Source organism: Durio zibethinus, chromosome 13 (genome assembly GCF_047325235.1).
Source record: "Durio zibethinus cultivar Kanyao isolate XHJ-2024 chromosome 13, ASM4732523v1, whole genome shotgun sequence".
In the NCBI taxonomy this organism is placed as follows: Eukaryota; Viridiplantae; Streptophyta; class Magnoliopsida; order Malvales; family Malvaceae; genus Durio; species Durio zibethinus.
The window spans coordinates 9815574-9837318 of NC_143174.1; the positions used below are offsets into that span (position 1 = coordinate 9815574).

General features: G+C 32.3%; 1 protein-coding gene across 4 annotated transcripts; it reads right to left on the minus strand.

Annotated features, from left to right (window-relative positions):
* Positions 1 to 240: 240 nt before the first annotated feature.
* On the minus strand, positions 241 to 17782 carry LOC111302795 (CemA-like proton extrusion protein-like protein). 4 transcript variants are annotated; one of them, XR_016326428.1, is made up of 7 exons: positions 17002 to 17782; positions 16221 to 16306; positions 15639 to 15812; positions 10644 to 10758; positions 2085 to 2121; positions 1384 to 1519; positions 241 to 737 (listed from the first exon to the last, which is right to left on the minus strand). XR_016326428.1 is itself a non-coding variant. In XM_022898630.2 (7 exons), exons 1-7 carry the CDS (start codon positions 17593 to 17595, stop codon positions 669 to 671), a joined length of 1272 nt encoding a protein of 423 aa, XP_022754365.1. In that variant the 5' UTR covers positions 17596 to 17737; the 3' UTR covers positions 241 to 668. The 4 variants fall into 4 exon arrangements, 2 of the variants coding, with proteins under 2 accessions (XP_022754365.1, XP_089597951.1); XM_022898630.2 differs by having other exon boundaries at positions 2024 to 2121; positions 17002 to 17737; XM_089741825.1 differs by having other exon boundaries at positions 241 to 632; positions 2024 to 2121; positions 17002 to 17735.
* Between the last annotated feature and the right edge of the window lie 3963 nt (positions 17783 to 21745).

The window sequence follows — 21745 nt, forward strand, 5'->3', positions numbered from 1 at the left end:
TGATTACTGGTTAATGGATATCATGCCAATAGCAACCCAGGAGAACCGTCAAGAAAAGTTAATCTACTGCGCTTGTTCGTTTTGCAGGGAACCAAGCTTGGTGATTCTATCCTGTCATCAAAGTGGGATTTATCCTCTTTTGACAGGTTTTTTCGACGAATTTTTATTTTTAAGAAAAACATAATTTGAAATTGCTGTTTTGAGAAACAAAGGCACATACACACTACTCAAAATTGGTGGTTTAAGAAACAAAACAAAGGCATACATTCAGAATTCAAATTTGCGTTTTAAGTAACATTCATACCCCTTTTTTAGTACACATTTTTGTACGATAAGCAATCTGGCACATTTTTTGTTAAGGAAAGGAAATGTAATGGGGCATGCCTATCCAAGGCCAATCCCTGCCCTGGCATACCAACATTCATAACAGTTTTACAGCTCACTTTGAATGAAGGCACTTGAAACTATAAATGATCTTTTGGGCTACCAAGTCCTCTATATAATAAACACATGACGGATCAAGCACTAAACCAGAAAAGGCTCCTAGCTTCACAAGAATTTGAAGCTTCATTTCAAAAACTTTTCATGCGTTGTTTCCCATTTAGCTAATACTTGCAAAATCCGGCACAACTCTACAAGGAAGATAAATGCAATTGCCAAAAAAATCACTAGTGACGTCTCATTTCAAGGAGTATTCTTGCAACATTTGCGGATAATCTAGGAAGAAACTTGAACAACTGCACCAAAAATGTAATTAAAGGGAGAATTAAGAACATAAACAGATCTTTAATCATACAAGACCAAGAATTCATGCACACGAAGTTCCATCTAAACTTTAAGTGCAAAAACAACAAAGATAAAACCAGAAGAAGGATAAACCACAAACTACAATTATAGTCATGCTTTTCTTACCCACCATAAATAGTCTTTATAAAAACATTCCTTCATTAATATACGGTTTTAAGAGCACCAAAAATACAAACCTATGAATGGAAACCCAAGCATGGTTTTCTTTAACTTACTGGTATCATTCATAGTTTGATCCCTTCAATTAATCTTCTGACCATACAAAAGCTAGATTATATTCGGCAAGCAGCAACAGTAAGAAAGCAAGATTCTTAATGTCCTATATTATAACCGTAAATCTAGATCTAAAAAGACATGTCGAAAACATGCTGGCCAATTTCTGGTACTTGAGCTCTCACGACCTTTTTGAAGCTTTTATAGGGAAACAAGAAGCCAGTGTTTGATGCAGTGGCATAAATTAAAAGTGAAACTAAAGCATGTGATAAGGAGCCCAAAGTGATTCATTTCCATGTCTTCTTTTGGTTTTGCAGCCAACGAGTAAAACAATAATAAATGCAAAGATTTTGTAAAACATACCCAAAGCTTCACACATGAATCAATAAAAACTGGAACCAGACAGACAAAAATGGTTATAGTAGAGTGATCAACTTGGAGTCCATAATGGTCAACAATTATCTCTACCAAAGTATGCCAACCAGCTTCAGAATGATACCTGCATATATGCAAGTCATAAGTTACCCTACAGAAATTAAAAAGTGCAAAATTGAGCCTTTTTCTATTATTATGTTTTTAAGTAAAGGAGAGCAAGTTTGGAATCAAGAAGAAGATGAAGATGAAGAGCGTGGAAAAATTTTTAAAAGGAAAAATTAATTAATATGACGGAATTTTGGTCAACTGATAGGGACCAAAAGTAGACAACTGAATCCATATCTCAACCAGTTTTCCAGTTTTAATCAATATTTCAAGGAGATTAGGCTTTGCTTTCTTTTGACTAAGATTTGGATGTGTCTATCAAGTAACATCGGAAGTTGGTCAATATCTATTTAAACATATATAGATTATAAAAATGCAAATTAAATCTCAAACAGGAAAAGATGTGGATTATATTATCTCTCATGTAAGCTACTTCCATTTAATTGTTAAAAATATTCAACATTAACTCAGTACATAAACATATAAATAAATAGCACCTTAAGCCGCGATAGAAGCACATTACCCTAAAAAAATATCCGCAATCACTATAATGAGAAATGCCTTTCCAGCATCTGAAATGTTACCTATTATTTTATAACCTGCAAATTTCAGCAAAGCTACCTGCAGAAGTAGTGAGAAAAATTAGAAGAAATAGGTGCTTGGTTAGTAAAAGTACACAACATTTAGATGCATAAAAAAGGTAAGTTAAACTTTGTCATACATGCTTGTGCAGGAACAATAATCCGGATATATACATAACAATAAGCAACACAAATAAAATTTAATCAAGCCTAAAAATTTGACTATAGCTAACTGAGCCACTACAAAACCTTAGCCATATTGTTTCAAATAAATTGAATCATTTAACTCTCAGTTCAGCATGCATAGAAGGTTGGATTTTAGAATTTCTTAAGACTTTAGTGCATGCTGTATATGTGTCTTAAGCTAGATGCTAAAAAGCTTGCTTTACAACATTCTTTGGCAAATCTAAGGTTGTTAGAAATAAGTCTGATAAAAAATAGTCCTTTTATATTTACCATCGATAGATCCTGTAAGACATTAGTCTATTTAAAAAAAAAAAAAAAGGAAAAAGGAAAAATCTTGTGTTTGCCTAAAGGTAATCTTTGTATTAGTAGTAATGATGGAGGACATTCTTGAAATTTTCAGAAGCACATCAATTATAGGCTTAACTTTAGGAAATAGGTTTTGTGGGCTTATTTGTTTGGTTTATTTTATTGGACTTTAATTGGGGTTTAGGTGGGCTTCATAACTATGTTTACAAAGCTCATATATAGTTTTTATTAGACTTGGAAGTTGGGTTTTGATTGTTAATATTTTTTACATTGAAATTTTGAATTAAATTTGAGTTTAAGCAATTGTGATATTTAGATTATAAGAAGTGTAATATTTTGCAACCTACATGTGTTTTCCCTAGGATTCATGGTATCTACACAATGTATAGCAATTGATTCAGATGAAGTCAAAGCAATTAGGTAGTGGCCTGAACCTACTTATATATTTGAGGCGTGTAGTTTTCCGGGCTTGGCTACTTTATGTAGGCAAGTATAGGAGTTTTAGCACTATCATGGCTCCTATTACTGAGTGTCCTAGGAAAGGTGAATGTCTGTAGAGTCCTTTGGCTACTAGGGCTTTTTTTAGATATTAGAAAAGACTAAGGCTTCTATATTATCGCATCTAGAGTTTTAGAAGTAGCATGTAATGCTTTTGGGATAGGCATAGAAAAGGTTTTAAGTCAACATATTGCCTTCTTTTTGGTGAGAAATTTACAACCTATGAAGGCGTACTTAACCTATGAAAAAGAACTTTATGCTTTTTTTTCAGTCTTTTTGTTATTTTAGGTTTTATTGCTGGCCTCAGAGTTTGCATTGTATTCTGATCATTTAGCTTTGAGGTTTCTTCAGCCACAAGAACAACCTAGTTCTAAGCGTGCTAGATGGCTGGCTTTGATATACTTTGGTTCTTAAACATCAATCTTTGTGTAATAAAGTTGTGGGTTTTGATAGGTTGAAACATGATCATGCTAGTTCTCCAGATCTTGGGGTGATGTATATGGAAGTTAAAAGCGGTAATAATAGGAAGCATGATGATGTTGTTATTCACAATGGTTATTGTGGAAATCTAATCTTCATTATTACTTGGTTAGTTGACTTTATCTATTTTAGCTAAGTCTTTTAAGAGTAAGAAGTGATTTGGGTAATTATACAAAATCCATTAGATATTTTCCTATTATGTGTAGAGAGTAAATTATTCCTTTGATTAACTGTTTTAATGCATGAAAATCTTGGGTTTTAAAACTGAGAATTTTCAATCTTTACCCTATATATTTTCATGTAATTCTAGCATTGTAATAAGAAAAACATAGAAGAATAAAATAGTTTTATTCTAGATATTTCTTCATGGTATCAGGGTACACTCTGATCCTTTGAAAATTTTTACTTGGAGTTCAACATGGCTAGCAGAAAAGAGAGCCCGACGTTAGAGGTTACCTCTAACCTCGAAGCTAACGTTTCTCAATCATTGCAAAACATTACTACTCCTATTCGAATAGGTTCTTTAGCACAAAAAAATAATTTTCTAAGTGTCTTGAATGTAAAATTAGAAAAATCAAATTTATGGATTGTGTATTCAGGAGCTTCAAATCATATGACTGGGGATGCATCTATATTTAGTAAATACAACCCATGTCATGAAAACTACACAGTTCGAATTGCTGATGGGTCACTTTCAAAAGTAACCGATATAGGTTCTGTTATTATTTTCAAAGAGATAACAATTGATTCTGTTTTGTTTGTTCCAAATCTAAGTTGCAATCTACTGTCTATAAGCAAATTTACAAGAGACCTCAAGTGTGTTACTAAATTTCTTTCAAATATGTGTGAATTTCAGGATTTGGATTCGGGGAAGATGATTGGCAATGCTAAGATGTGTGTAGAACTCTATATCCTAAGAGCTAATGATTCTGAAAGACAATATCAAAAGGCCTCTTGTGTGGCTTCATCCTCCAATAATAATAAAGATAGTACTATCATGTTTTGGCACTATCAGTTAGGTCATCCAAATTTTTTGTACCTCAAAAAGTTGTTTCTCTCATTATTCAATCAAAATCCTAACAACTTTCAGTGTGAAGTCTGCAAACTATCCAAACATACTTGTACCACATATCCTAATCAGCCTTACAAACCATCCCATTCTTTTTCAATGATACACAATGACATTTGGGGTCCCTCTAAAGTAAATAACATTATTGGCTCCAGATGGTTTGTCACATTTATTAATGATTACACCAGGCTTACTTGGGTATTCCTTATGAAGGAAAATTCAAAAGTGGGCCAGCTATTTCAAAACTTCAACAATATGATCCAAATTCAATTCAAAATCAAAATCCAAGTATTGAGAACCAACAATGGGAAAGAATACTACAATTCAATTCTTGGATCATATCTAATGAAGCATAGTATAATTCATCAAAGTTCATGTATTGACACTCCTCATTAGAATGGTGTTGCTGAAAGAAAGAATCGACATTTGTTGGAAGTTGCAAGATCCCTCATGATGGCTACCCATGTACTAAGCATTTTTGGGGTGACACCTACATATCTTATAAACAGAATGCCTTCTCGAGTCCTAAAATTTCAAAGCCCTTGCCAATCCCTTCTCAATTCCTAACCTCACCTTCACATCATCTTGTCTATTCCCATTAAAGTGTTTGGATGCATTGCATTTGTTCTTACCAACCAACAAAACCAAAGCAAATCAGATCCCAAATCCATCAAATGCATATTTCTCGGATACTCTCTGAATCAAAAAGAATATAAGTGTTACTCGCTAGTAACAAAAAAATTCTACCATTCCATGAATGTTACAGTTTTTGAAAATCAACCTTTTCCAAAACTGCCATTCAAGGGGAAAATCCAATCACACAAGAATATCATCTTTGGGAAGATCCTATTACCGAACCACCAAACACTTCTCAAACTCCCTTTCACGTCCAAAACATCCAACCAGATCCTCCAACTCCCTTTCAAGTCTAAAACATCCAACCAAATCCTCCAAACCTAAAGTCCACATAAGGGAAAACAAACAAAGAATTGATTGCCTATTCAAGAAGACAAAAAACTTAGATGGATGTAGGAGAATGTACTCCTTCAAAGCAAAACCAAGAATCTGAACCGATTCCAAAGATACTTGAAATCAACACAGGTAACACTCTTATTGAATTTGATTCAATTGAATCTTTTAATGATCTTGATCAACCAATTGCTCTAAGGAAAGGTGTGAGATCATGTACTCAACACCCAATCTGTAATGTGGTTTCGTATAAAGGTTTATCATCCAGTTATCGGGCTTTTGTTACCACACTAAACAATATGTAAATTTCCAATAATATTCATGAAGCACTCATGCAACCAAAATGGAAGATGGCTATTTTGGAAAAAATCATGGCCCTAGAAAAAAACAAAACGTTGGAGATTTCAGAACTACCCAAAGGGAAAAATCCAATTGGGTGCAAATGGATTTTTATAGTCAAGCACAATGCAAATGGAAGTATTAACAGATTCAAAGCTCGCCTTGTTGCAAAAGGATTTACTCAATCTTATGGTATTGAATATGAGGAGACATTTGCTCTGGTTGCTAAACTTAACTCAATTTAGGTGTTATTATCGTTCGCAACAAATCTAGATTGGCCACTCCACCAACTAGATGTCAAAAATGCATTTCTTAATGGCGACCTAGAAAAAGAAGTTTACATGGAAATCCCCCTCCAGGATTCAAAAACCATGACAATTTTGGCAAGGTATGTAAGCTTCAAAAGTCTTTATATGGTCTCAAACAATCCCCACGTGCATGGTTTGATAGACTAACAAAAGTAGTAAAGAAGTATTGTTTTTCACAAATGCCACACCGATCACACTATGTCTGTCAAACATTCACCTGAAGGAAAAAATAGCCATTCTTCCTGTCTATGTGGATGACATTATTCTTACTGGAGACTGTGGAAGAAATTAGCAACCTAAAGAACCTTCTAGCCAAAGAATTTGAAATCAAAGATTTGGGACACCTCAAATATTTTCTTAGCATAGAGGTAGCTTGCTGAAGGAATGACATCTCTGTTTCACAGCATATGTCCTAGACTTACTAAAGGAAACCGGAATGCTTGGATGCAAACTTGTTGATACCCCTATGGACACAATGAATAAGGTAGGAATGGAAAAAGGAAGTCCACCAATAGATAAAGGTAGATATCAAAGACTTGTTGGGAAACTGATCTACCTCTCTCATACAAGACCAGATATCAGTTTTTCAATTAGCATGGTAAGTAGATTAATGAACAACCTAATTGAGGAACACTTGAGGTTGTGTATCGAATCTTATAGTACCTAAAGAAAAGTCCTGGCAAATAGTTATTTTTTAAGAAGACATCATGCTGAATTGTTGAAGTTTACACTGATGAAGATTAGGCTAGATCCGTTATTGACTGAAGATCAACTACTGGTTATTGTACCTAGGTGTGGGGAAATTTGGTTACTTAGCGAAGCAAGAAGCAATCTGTGGTGGCTAGAAGTAGCGCGGAAGCTGAGTTTAGAGCTATGTCTCATGGTATATGTGAGGAAATTTCGTTGAAAAGATTGCTAGGGAAGTTAAAGGTCTTTGCAGAAGAATTCATGAAGATATTCTACAACAACAAAGCTGTCATAAGTCTAGCAAAGAATCATGTTCACCATGATAGGACTAAACATGTGGAGATTAATTGTCACTTCATTAAAGAGAAGATAGAGGAAGGAATTGCTAGATTAGTTTATACTCCCACATGCTTCCAAACTGCAGACATATTCACTAAAGCTCTCTCTCGAAACAACTTCGAGACTCTGAAGTCCAAGCTAGGCATGATTGACATCTACCACCCAACTTGAAAGGGAGTATGGAAATCTAATCTCCATTATTACTTGATTAGTTGACTTTATCTATTTTAGTTAAGTCTTTTTAGAATAAGAAGTGATTTAGGTAATTACACCAATTCCATTAGATATTTTCCTATTATGTGTAGAAAGTAAATTATTCCTTTGACTAGCTATTTTAATGAATGAAAATCTTGGGTTTTAAAGCTGAGAATATTCAGTCTTAGCCTATATATTTTCATGCAATTCTAGCATTGTAATAAGAAAAATATAGAAGAATATATTCTAGAGATCTATCCAGTTATCTCTTCCAAGCTAATAGGCCGTGTTCCTCATACTTCACTTACAGAGCATGTAGTTTAGGGAATGCATGATGGTGGGTTGGCTGGTCAGCTAGGCACGATAAGACTCTTGCTAAAGTGGAGGATCGAATTTATTAACCATCTTTGAAGAGGGATGTAGAGAAGATATTGTTGTGTTGTCATACTTCTCAGCTTTCCATAGCTAAGAAGCAAACATAGGGTTAAATACACATTTGGTACTCGAACTATGGTGAAGTTGTTGATTTGGTAGCTAAAGAAAAAAAATTCACAATTAAGTACATGAACTATGCTTTTATTTATTAGATGCATTACGCATCCAAAAAAAGTCAGTAAGAAAACGTGTAAAAAAAAGTGATGTCATGCTTTAAAATTTTTTGCTAAAACATTTCACTTTTGGAATTAAAGAATAAAAATCTTCAAAAACAACAAAATTAGTCAAAAAATTTTAAAATTTGGAAAGAAATGAAATAAAAAAATAGAAAAAAATTGGATGAGAAAAAATAGGAGAGGAAAGGAGAGGAAAAGAGGGAAAAAGAAAAAAGACAAAGAGAAAGAGAGAGAAGGGAAGGGAAATGGAAGGGAAGGAAAGGTTGGCCTAGTTGCAATCTGCTTAGCTTGATGTAGACCGATATCAATCGGTCCACCCCAGACAGCCATCAAGGGACCCCCTTCCCCTTCCCCTTCCCCTTCCCCATCCCCTCCTCTCCCTCTCTCCCCCTCCATTTCCCTCTCCTTTTCATCATTTCGTTTGAATATTTTAATCTTTTTTCTAGTTTTTTTGTTTTTCCTAGAATTTTACATTTTTGGAACTTCTATTTGTTTTACCTACTATTAAGTTTGCTTATAACAATTTGGTTCATATGTCCTTTAGAATGTATCCATTTAAATGTGTCTATGGCATCAAACCTCGTGCACTTATTGACCTTGTTCCCCTTCCCCTTACATCTCTATGTAAGTAAAAATATGCACATAGCAGGAGCATGAGCAACAAAGAATATAAGTATGTTACATTTTCAAAGTATATGTCTTTTGTCATGCTCGCAACCTAGTATTTTGGCATTACAAAAAAAAAAATAAAAAGAGAAAAAGAAGAAAGAAAACAAAAAAACAAAAACACTGAGTTTTATTAAAGGTAAAATGGTGCCTTTATATTACCAAACATGATGATATCCATACTTTCTTCCATTTCCATCAGCCAAACCATGAAATACATATTCCATCCATATCACAACTCTAATATATTTTCATAAAATAACTATTCTATTCCGATTCTCACGAACCAAATGTGCCCCTAGAGAAATACTTGGAAAATCCTTGGGAAAGAAAGAAAGAAGCTCATATTGCTTTATATCCAAGTTATGGAAGGCATGCATGATTTAACGATTACTCATGCAAGGACTCACGGAACAAGGATAGAGTACTTTCCATTAGCAATAGGTTTACACCAAGCTTTAGTTTTGAGTCCATTTTTTTTTCCCTTTAGTGATAGATGAATTAACTAAGTATTCAATATGTTTCATCTTAGTGTACACTTTTTGCTAGTAATATAGTAGCGGTGCACGAAAAAATGGGAAGTGCAATTCAAAGTAAGACTTGTGGAGAGAAACTTTGTAATTTAAGGGTTTTCCACCCAATTGTTCTAAAACAAAGTACTTGGAATGCAAATGTAGTCCAATGGTAAAAGTGAGAAATGTAGATAAAAACATGCCAAAAAAGTGGGCAATTGCAATACCTTGGCTCAGTTATCATACGGGATGGAAAATTTTATATAGAAGTTAATAATAGGATCTAAACTGGAATTGATGAATTAGAATAGTGTTTTTAGAGTCTTGTGTGATCATTAAGTTCCACTAAAACTTATAATGCATTTGTGTCAATGAGAGGGAGGAGAGATGAAAGGAGGGTAAAAGGGGAAATTTTTTCTTTGTTTGGATAGAACTTGAAATAAAAGGAAAGGAAGAGATATGCAACACCCTTCAATATTCCCTTAAATGCCTCAAATGCCCATTTTTCTAATTCCCTTCTAGTGGGGAGAGAGGAAGGGACAAGGAAAGATTAAATATTTTATATGGCAATGCCTGTTATGCTCTTATTGTCTTTGTCAAATTACAAACCACTATAAAACCTTGGCAAAAGGCAAAGTGCAGCTCCTAAATGTCAACATATGCAACAAATAGAAAAAGGGAAAAAAATTAGATGTGACAAATGAAAATGCTAAGTAGGGTGTCTATACATCCAAAGAAGGAGAAGATTAGAAATAAGTATTTTAAAACAAGGAACTCACAAACCATTGAGGAAAACATAAGTCACATTTATCTTGTTTGGATACCTACAAACCCGACGAAAGGATGTGATCTACTGAAAAACACCCATGTCTAGAAAGTGAAAGACCATAGAGGATATGGATGAAAACGAGGACCTTACTTAAATTGAACTTCCAAGGCGTATCTTTAAAAGTGAACAATGGCACAATATTATCCATATAGCTATTCACGTTGTGTTTGAATGCATTAATTTGTTGGAATTATGTATTAAGATAATAAGAATAAAATTCTATTGGTCGATCGAGAGAGAGGAGAGAGAGAGAGAGAGAGGGAAAAATTGTAAGGGAACACAAACCCCTGGTTGCATAGGAAAAATAGTTCCATTATTGGTGCAGAGTTACCTATTTATAATATGTAAATCTAAAGGGAAACAATAGATTCACGTAAAAATAGGGAAAATTGCAAATTTATTTAGAAAAAATGCAATCCTATGTCTGTTTGACAAAAAATAATGAATCCCTATGTTGATTGCTAGGTAATGTTGACAATATTCTGACTATTTGTAAAAAATCGAAAAAGAAATAAAAAAGGTCAAATGTGGGAATACCATTATGGAGAAGCAGTAAAGGGATACTTACCTTACTTTGATTGAAGTGTAAGAGAAGGAACAGTGAAATGCCAAATACCATATCTGACCATATGTTCGCAAATGCTTTACGGTTCCCTAGTCTGCATTCATCTCGTAATTCTAACCTGTTGAAGCATTTTATTAACAGGACAACAAAATTTAGCTTGACAGAATAGGGTAAGAGGAAATTATTTTGCAGGGAAATTAACAATTTATAATGCACACTTGGCAGTGTTGTGCTTGATTAGACCAATTGTATTGCATCAATATAGCTTTCTTATGTAACATTTTTTTGGATAAATAAATATTTTTTTGGTATTTCATACTTCTGATATTTCAAAATTTCAATTTGTCTTCCCCCAGAAAAAATAAAATAAATTAAAATATAAAAGCACACATTGTTCTCTTTCCACATAATTATTAGAAAAAAGGAATGGTAAACGCAAATATGGTTGGATCCATAGAGTAGTAGCAGACAAACATTCAAATATGTTATTATAAACATATCATTGAGTCCAATACATTGATGATGGAGCATGCCAGCAACAGCCTCCAAAGGTGTTTATAAGACTAAGGCTGGTTCAAAGGCACAAACCTTAATTTCACACATTTCCAATGGTTAGAGGCTTATAGGGAGCTTGATTAGATTTCATTACTTGCTTTTGCATCCTAAAATTTCTATGATTCTTTACATTCAAGTTCTGGGATAATATTTTACCTTCTGTTTTCAACAGTTTTAGGTGTTTGGAGTATTATAATAATTTTTTGAATTCTGGAAATTGCATATTGAGTCTGGCATCTTATTTTGGGTTTTGCATATCCTATTATTAATGGGCAGGACTACAGAACAGAAGCATTTTAAAATCATGTGCGCACTGAAAACTGATCAAAGTACCAGTTGCCACTAGAAGTATAAGTGATTATAAGAAGGCATAGACTGAAAACATTCGAAATGCATATAAGGACATGAGTGTTGCATTGCAGTCAAAGCTACCAACGAAGCATATAATGTGGCTGCAAATGAAAATCAATAGCTGAGGAAATTAACCAAGGAAGCATGGTGTCAATGTATTTGAGGTAGAAGAGGTAACTGACAGGAATTTATCATAAATTTAACAATGCTAAGCACTAAGGAAGATTAGCTCAACTGCACATTTAGTCAAGCTACAATTACTTATATATCTTTTTCTTTGTCATATTTTACTATTTTGTTTTTGTTTCCTATCATGAATGTGAATCCTGCTTGAGTTTTGAGAATTCAACCTTGGCAGTACTTAAGTTGCCATTTAGTTTAGAAAGGTTTACATAATTTATTATATACCCCTTTTTCTTTGTCAATACATTAACAATTCTTGTCTTTATCACGTGAAAATGTAAATACTTTCCATTATTCAAAACCCTAATAATGGAGAACAACCTTCCAAGTTTCGGAAGAATGTCTATCCTAGACATAAATTTAGGACATAAGATTAAATTAATTAGTGGACTTGTTGGTTGGGTTTATTTTATTAGTCTTTGTTTGGTTTAGGTGGGCTTTATTTTCCCTTAGGCTAACCTATCCTAAATATAATCACATGAAGGACAATATGGTAAAGGAGAATCAAAATGTTCCATGGAATACTCTTCAAGTTGCCCTATCTGACAATGCTGAATCACATGATGTTATAGATCGTTAACGCCTTACTCGATGATTACAAAACTAATAAACATGTTACTAACTTGTTTATTTAGTGCTTAAAGGTATATTGCATCTAAAATGCAAGTTAGTACAAGTTTGGAAATTATTTGGAGGTTGAAAATTTCAAGGAAATTGAAACTTGAGGTTTAATTGCAAAAAATTTAAAGGAAGTTGATTCTCAAGCATGTATGATCAACAACATTACACAAAGAGCACTAAAAGTTCCCGCAGTCAACTCTCTCATTGATTCAAAGGTCAAAATGAACAAAATCTCTGAATCACACTCACTCATCATAGTTGACCGCCACAATTTGGAATTAGAATCTTCATCTTTTTTATGTTATTTTTGGATTTTCTTTCAAAGGGACACTCCACAATGGTCATACTCTCAAATCCTCTATAAAGGAAGCTTTAAGGCACCTCAAATCATGAATCCCCATTGTTACACATCCAATGTAAAACTAATTGGTTCTAGGTGTTGATGCCCACCCCAAATATAAGGTCAACAAGAACTCATGACTTAATCGATGAGGTTAAACCACTCAACACTGCCCTCACATGTAGTCACAATACTAACAATTGAAACAAACAAGTTTACCACATCGACAAATAAGGCTACAAGTAACATGACAAACTTGGACTTTAGAACCATGTTAAGCATCCAATCTAAAACCAATTGGCTAAAGGTGGAGAGATCCAACCTTAATTTGAGACCACATAAAACTCAAGTCTTAGATGAAATGGAAAAACACCACTTAGCAGCCAATGAGCTAAAAGATCAAATGATTCAAGTCTTACTGTTTTTGTTAATTTTCTCATTCTTTCAAGCCTTGTACCATGTGATAGTGCTTTAACTAGCTATACCAAACTTCAGAGAGATTTCATAAGCTGCATTTGATCACCATTTAATAACCCTTTGAATAATGGAAAGAGAAACTCTTGTACAAAGTGACATTGAATGTTTAGGGAAAATCTCATCGACTTGAGTGTTAAGAAAAAAAATACTGAATGAAAGTTATGCTTAAGCCTTAAAAAGTTATAATGAATTGGTGCCAAAATCTTTAACTTGGATTAGTTAAGGTAGTGGATTTAGGTGACTTGTATAAGAACGAACCAACATACATCCTTGTCCACTCTCTCCCTAGCTCTATTTATTGCTCTTTATCTTGTGCTTATTGATCTCTATACTTGTTCGAATTATTTGGAGTATCAACTTGTGATTTTTTATATAATTTCTGAAAAAATTGTATATCCAATTCAACCCCTAATTGAATTGCTTTACCACTTGCGCATACACATCAAAATGGTGTAACAATGAGTGGCAAACCTTATAGGATAAATTCTGCCTAGGAATGTTTAGGTAAGAGATGTTTGGTTATCATGCAATCTACCTAGACTTCTCCAATACTTCAAACTTTTTTTTTTAATGTTGGATGTTTTAGGATGTTTACTTTTAAAGGCATGTATGGATGCTTATTTACATTTGAGAATGTGACTTGCATAAGCTATGAGGTTATGGATGTTTTCAAGTAATTCCCTTTGGAGTTTAGGAATGACAAAGGCACGTATTATGCATCAGAGAGAAGCTTAAAAAGTCTAGATTCAATAATTGACCTAGTTCACGATGTTCGTGGAGCTCATGGGGCTGTCCGATAATCTTTTTCCAACACAAGGAAAAGCTCCAATGTAGGTTTTCAAATTTTCGGTAGCTTAATAATATTGGTGTAGAACTCTCAAGTGCATCCACATAACAATGATGAACTACTGATCTTGATGGCCAATTTTATGAAAATGTGCAAATAAAAATGTGACTACTGATAGGCATTTAGAAGTTCAAAAAACAGAGACCTTTTGTTCATAGTCTTGGTGGCACTCAATCATGAGTTTTTCTTTTACATATCATGATTTTTGCAGGTCTTGGGGAATAAAGAGCTTTAGTATATGGACATTTTTGTATTTATATTTCACTTACTTTAGTGCTGGCATATTTGAATAACTAGTCTTCTACCAGTCCACATTTTTAATATAAATGGTGGCATAACCTAATTCTTGTATTGATATTGGTTTTCTGTTACAGTAGGTGACTCAGTTGAAAATTAATTTTTAAGGAATTTTTCTCTCTTAGAATGTGTGAAGTTTTGGAATCAATTACCATGGACAAAGCGTTTTCAGAGTCATAATATGTTAGACAGATATTATTGTCTTTCTGTTATATATATAAATATATATATATTTGAAGATGCATGTTATGATACCGATAAAAGTTATGTGTCCAACTTATCTTTCTTTATTTTTTTTATTGTGCTTATTCTTTTGTTTACCTCTTATATTACTTCCTAGAAACTCAAAAGTTATGTTCTTTAATTTGAGGAAAATAAGATGTTTACCTTTTATATTCTCCCAATGTAGGTCATCCAAGTTTGACTTTAAGTTAAACAACTCCATAAGCAAATGAGCCAAACAATGAATTTGACAATTTGAGGGGAAAATTTCCATTTCTGAAAACAATTATCTTATGAGGGATTCTTCAAATTATAGGGTTTCGAGATCGATGCATTTTGGATTGCTGCCATTCATATTCTATATTATTTCCAAAAACCTTAGCAAAGTGCAACAATAGACTTATTGTTGCTTTTCTATATAAGTATAAGGATTTTATTTAGGTTCCAACTATTTCTCACTTGACTAGCATATTCTAGTAAGCTTGAAGGCAAGTGATTAAAAGGTATGTACTTGTAAATATATGCTGTGATTTTAGGTTTGTCACAAAGGTAGAATAAAAAGCCTATGAAAGTAACTTTGTACAAGAATTGATAAGACTTTTTATTTAGTATGTTAGTTTTTGGTTCTTTAACTCACGGTCTCTTGATTTAGACTCCCTAATTAGTGTTACAACTTCAGTTTTATTCCACATTTGTTACTTTCTGCAACAAGCAAATTAGACATTTGCAATCACACTAATATATCAGAATATTGATTGATGCAAAATGGAAAGTACCTTTGCACAGCAATTGCTTATAATACAACTCAGTTCATTGGCTATAGCATAGAACATTTAGTTCAAAAAGCAATAAGGTTAACAAAAAGATGTCTCTATAAATGTTTCAAAGCTATAAGTGGTTAGAGTTTCTAGGGTATTGGATGATAGTATGCACTATATAACCCATTTAATTAGTTTTTAGCTTTATTTACAAATGAAAATTTTTCATCATTAATTGAATACTTTAAAATTGTCAAACAGAGAGTAGGAGGGAGAAAGAGACAGAGACAGAGAGAGCATAATAAATTTAAGCTTAACAAAGAAGCATAAGAAAATGTCAATCTTACGCTTTATGCCGCAATTCCCACCAAAGTTCTTCATCAGAAAGAGGGGGAGATTTACCTATCTCCACCTCAAAACGGAATCTTGCTTTCTCAACCTGTAGTTGCTTAACCATTTCAAGCTTTTGACTTCTTCTGACATCAAGCAATTCTGCTGCCAACGGCACAGTCTTCACATATCTATTCATGGCAAAGCCTCTCATTATTGTTTTGACCATTGTAGAAAAGCATTTATCAATGAAATTCACTTCATGATAATTAAAATAGGGTGTTTTGCCAAAAGAAAATTATTAAAACAAGATAATCTTTTAAGTGAATGCAGTTTTTGTAATTATAAAGATCCTTATTTGCATCTTCAGTCTGAAATTGTCTTCACTAAAACAAGGACATTGCTCCATACTTTACTTAGAATGATGTTAATATAGCTATTCCCAAGTTTAAAAGGAAGGATTTGCATGGATGCACTGTTTCAAGGGGCAAAGGACTAGAAGCCACACAGGTTAATTCATAATAATAAAATTTCCCATTCTTTTATATAGTTATTCAAATGGAAAGATTAACCATTTAAACCGGAGCAAGAGATTTTACCTGTCCAAAAAAGGCATAAGAAAATAGTCATGAACCACAAAATCCAAGGCCAAGGGTATAAGTAACAGTGCTGCCACAAACTTAGCCTGTCATATGAAAAAAAAAAAAAAAAAGTATGAACAACTTAGGCCCTTGGTCATATAAGTACTTAAGGCCATGTTTGGCATATAGGATAATGGATAGATAGGATGATAATAATTCTATAACATGTTTGGTTGTATCTAAAGAAAGGGATAAAATTAAAAGGAGGATTAATCATCCTCTTGGCATAGGATGATTTAATCCTTCCAAAATGAAGAGCATTATTTATAATCCATAGTATTGAACTTATATGTCCTATTATACCCTTAAAAATTATATCAATAATTTAAATTATATAAACTTCAAGGAAGTATAATTTTGACCAATAAATAAAATTATCTTATTCTAATCCTTATACACATCAAACACAAAATAAAATGATATTATTTAATCTAGTCCTATTCATAATATCATCTTATCCTATCCTATCATAATATTGTGCACCAAATACACCCTAGAGAACTTAATTATAAGCAAATACACTTAAGAACCCATAGAATGTTGGTGAGTAAACTAAAACAAAGTTGAGGCAGATATAAAAGTTATTGTGCAATCAAGAAGAAACCCATCAAAATTTGAAAAGTCAGGCAATATCCAAGGACCAAATGAAAAACGTGCACTCAATCATCTTTCTTATTCATCAAATTACTTAAAGATGAAGCAGCGAATGCAGTAACTAATTCAAAAAAAAAAGTCTTACCGAATTCACGGAGGCATACCGAAAAACACGATCCTCATACAATATATCCTCATCTTCCCTCCCAAGAACCAAATCTTTGACAGACTGAACCAAACCGTTTTCTTTTTCCTCCTCAACGCCATCATCATCCCAATCTTTTGCAGCACCATGCTTATTATCATCCCCGACCACAATCCAATCCTCCCATCTTCTGCTCTCCTCATTCCTCATATCCTCTTGCGCTTCCCTCAACTCTATCATGGCCTCAGCCCTCCTCTTCCATGCCTCAAATTTACCTCCTTCTGACGCCTCCGCCGACTCTGACAACATATCCTCACCTTCCTCCTCCATGTCATCGTCCTTGAGACCTAGCCAATTACCGTCATCGTCGAAAAAGAACCTTTGCCACCAGCTTCTTTTCCTGGAATATTTGTTATTGTTGTTTTCAGCATTTGCGACGAATCCAGAAAATCTTTTTCTTTTGCAACTGAGATTAACAAAAAAACTCGATGGATTACGCCAACAGACAGAGAGTGAGGAGGTTTGGGATAGGTTTTGGTTGATTAGCTTGAAATTGTCGCGAAAGACCATTGATGTGCTCATTAATAAAAACATATGTAAAACCCAACATCCTTTCAACTTCTCACAAAGCCCATCAAGGTATTACCATATATTTGTGAGGAAGAGCGTTTGAGACCAGAATGTGAAAAAAGGCAGACAAGGAAGAAAGAAAACGAGGATAACCGCTTGTGGATTTTTTTTTATTTTTTTGGATAGGCATGCATTATAATAATTTTCCAGTACCTGGAATCCCGGAGAATTAGTAAATAATTATTATTTACATAAAATATTGAAAATGAAAAATACAATTATTTGAAAATGTAATAATAAAATATAAAAATTTAACTCGCAATAAAATTTATTGGTGTAATCAGCAAATGCACAAGTTGCATCTAAGTAACCCTCCCTCCTTCCTACGTTTTTGTTCATACTTTTTTTTTTTTTTGATGTTTCAAAATTATTTTTTTTTTAATATTTAAAACTCTTACTTTTTATATTTTAAAATTATATTTTAATAATTTTTTTGACATTAAAAATCATGAAATTTTAATGTATAAAAAATTTTAAATTTTAATATTTAATATATTAAAATCAAAACTTTTTTTTAAATTTTGTAGAAGTCAATAATACTTAAACAATTTAAGACAGAAGAAGTAATAGTGATAAGTGAATAATCGTTATCAAGAAGATTAATTTAGAGATTAATCTAGATCTAAATACCACAATATAGCACCTTAACTATAGTCGACTCAATCAATATCAAATTTAGTCTATTAATTATGAATACAAATGTAGGAAATATTGGCCTATAATGGGACGATAAATACCTTTAGTAATAACTAAAATAGAAACTACTAAAGGTAGTTAATAATTTGGTTTTGAAAATTGCCACTCTTTTTTTCCAAAAGGTGGTGACATTTACCTATAAAAATGAGGGAAAATAAATGGCATTCGGCCATTATATGAAGGTGAAGAGATTCTTGTTACAATCTTTTCCTCTCTTAAAAAACGCATGGCATTCAACCATAATAAAATAGAACAAAAAAGTATTCATCCGCATATGAAATAAGTCTCATTTATATGTGGAATTATGTGATAAGTCACATAAAAAAAAGAAAGGAAAAGAAAGAAATTCGTAAAGCAAAGGAATAAGACATTCCCTACGAACTCTTTAAGGAATCTCATGTTTTAGTGTTTAAAGATTTACACTATAGATAGTAGACAATTTTCTAAAATGTGATATTATCCTTAACCAGTGAATCGAGTTAGTGTTGCTTTCGCAAATCAAGTAAGTCTTTTGCATTATTTTCAATTTATGATATTGTTCATTATATTGTAAAATTATCCTTTATTGGTATTAGAGCTAGATTGGCTTGATTCCTGATTGTTTCAATGTTTGTCTTAAAATATGAAAATTACAAATACGTTATTGAGTTCTTACCAAAATATGTACTAAAATCGATGGAACAAAAAAAGTGTGCAATTTTATTGTAAAAAGTTGTTATGAATGTTTTAAAACATTCAAATGTAAGTTGCCATTGTCATTTAGATTATTTTGGATTGAGTTTTCAATTTTCAGAACTCGAGCATTAGAATGCTTGATAAGGCATTTGAATACCTTAAGCAAAATGTCAATTTTTAACATATTTTTTGAATAGGCATTTAAATACCCTCTTAGAGAATTCAAACGTCACATGTGATTTTCTAATAGATTGAAAAATAAAAAAAATTTAAAAAAATAAATGTTTTTTAAAAAAAAATTTATGATTCTTGGTTAACTTTAGGATGATGAAAGTACAAGAGTAATTAAAATATGTTTTAATCATTATGAGACGTGTGTGTTTATGAAATTTCTTGTATATATATCATAGAAAATCATGACAATGATCGTGAAAACTCTTATTGTTATAAGGACTTAAGTGTAATTACTCAGAGCCATAAGGCTAGTAATTGAATTAGTGTAGCAATGAATGGATCCAAATGATGATGATATTATGTGTCATATCATCAAGGGTTAACGGTAGGTTAAAGAGTTGATATTTTAAGGTAACATATATGTAAGAAAGATATAAAACATATATATGATGTTGAATGGATACCCTCCTTACAATTTGACAAAAGAATCTTTTCAAAGATCTTTGGATATCTAATGAGAAAAAAGTCTTAATGTTCAACTTTGATAAAGAATTTTGTGATTTTGTGATTTTGTGAGAAAGGGGTATGTTAGCCTTAAATTTATCTTTCTTTTGAAATCACAAAACATTAAGCTAAATAAGCTTGATCAAGATTTTGAAAAAGATTTATTTAATATATGTTCTTAAGTTTTATATTTTGGTACTAAATAAATAATATGATTTTCAAAGCTTAAACAAACCTTTCTTTGTTTTCATATTTCTCAAACCAAATCTATCTTTAAAGATTATTTATTTAAGCTTAAATGAAAGTCCAATTGTTGTTTTTAAAGTGAACTTATTCATTTTGGACTTAATACAATTTTGACAATATTGGTTTTGAGAAATAGATTGACTTAAGAGAGCTATTTTATATGAACAAAGTTTTTCAACATTGAATTTATTTTATTTTTCTGTATTAATTCACAAAGTTTTAATATTTGAATTTTATATGGTTGGAAAGCTCTTTGAGTCTAATTTGTAATGGATCAAACAAAATTAAAATCTAAATTTTCTAAGAAAAAATTTTGAATTTTTACTAGACACTCTGTAGTTGTCAAAAAAATTGCATAAGGGGAAAATTTGAAAATTCACTATAATTCGTACTCAATGAATTAGGTGATAAATCTTATATGGATAGAAAGTCCTTTAAGTATAGTTTCTAAATCTTTAAACGGTTTGTGATTTAGATTTATATAACTCAAGATATAATTAAACTAGTGAGTAGAGTGTAAAATAGGAAACAACCACCCAACCATTGATAGAATATATCAAGTCGTGTTTTTTAAGCATGAAATGGCATAAAACTTGAACCAATCAATCCCCTCAAGGAAAAGATTGATCGAGTCTGGGCAGAATCACACTAACGACTATTTTTTCATGCTTTCAACGGCTATTTTCTTCTCCTAAGCATCCCTAATGGCTACTCCTTCAATTTTTTTATAAATTAGGCACTCCAACACACCAAGAAGATTGATGAATCAAGAGAGCAAGGGCCAACAAGTCATATTTTCATTCTCTCAAAGAATCAAGAGTTTTTATAGCTTCAAAGTCCATATCTTTGTATTTATTGTATCCAAATTATATTTGTTGTTCATTCATCATTTTCTTATACTTAAACTTAGCAAACACTTAGCTTTAGAGAGGTTGTTCAATTGTTTGCAAAATTACCTTTGATATACAAGGGTGAAAGAGAATAAGAGGTGAGGTATCCTCTTGATATTGTAAGGGTAAAGGTTGCTATCTAAGCCTTGAAAAAAAGATAGAGATTTAGTACAAGATAGGTTTATATCTTGTAAGAATTTTTCTTCAATTAGTGGATTGAAGCCTTGGTGTGGACAACTAAGAGAAATGACGTAGGTGCCTTATGGAGAAGGATTGAACCTCTATAAATTATTATATTTGATTTCTCTATCACTATCTCTTTACAATTTATTGTTGTTTATATTTGATTTTAGGTTCATTAATTGTTATTATTTGCGTTATATTTTTCATCAAAAATGCTTATTGTTTTAATTTCCATTCAATTATATTAAAATCATTTGTTTGGGAAGAATTTGAAGAGATCCAATTCATCCCTCTCTTGGATCACCATCTCACTTATAAAGTTAATAATTTGTATCAGAGCTTTGATCTCTTTTTATAGGTTTAGCCACCTTGAGTAAAGATCCTTTGGCTCAATTTTGGTTTCAAAATGGTGACGAAGTCTTCAAAGCTCCTATAGTTGATAAATTTAAATTTTGTGAATGGAAAATAATGATAAAGGTGTTCATTATAGCTTAAGATTTTGGAGTATAGAATGTGATGGAAAAAGGGCTTAATACTCCTTCTAAAGATGTAAAATATATGACATAAATAATAGATGATGCAAAGGTCAAGTGCATTCTCTATAGAGCTTTAGATGATTACAACTTTAACTTGATCTCAAAATGCTCAACCTCAAATGAGATATGGAGAAAGTTGGATGAGCTACATGAAAGATAAAATTTCAACCAACATCCATCATGTCTCATGGCTATTGAGGAATTAAAGAT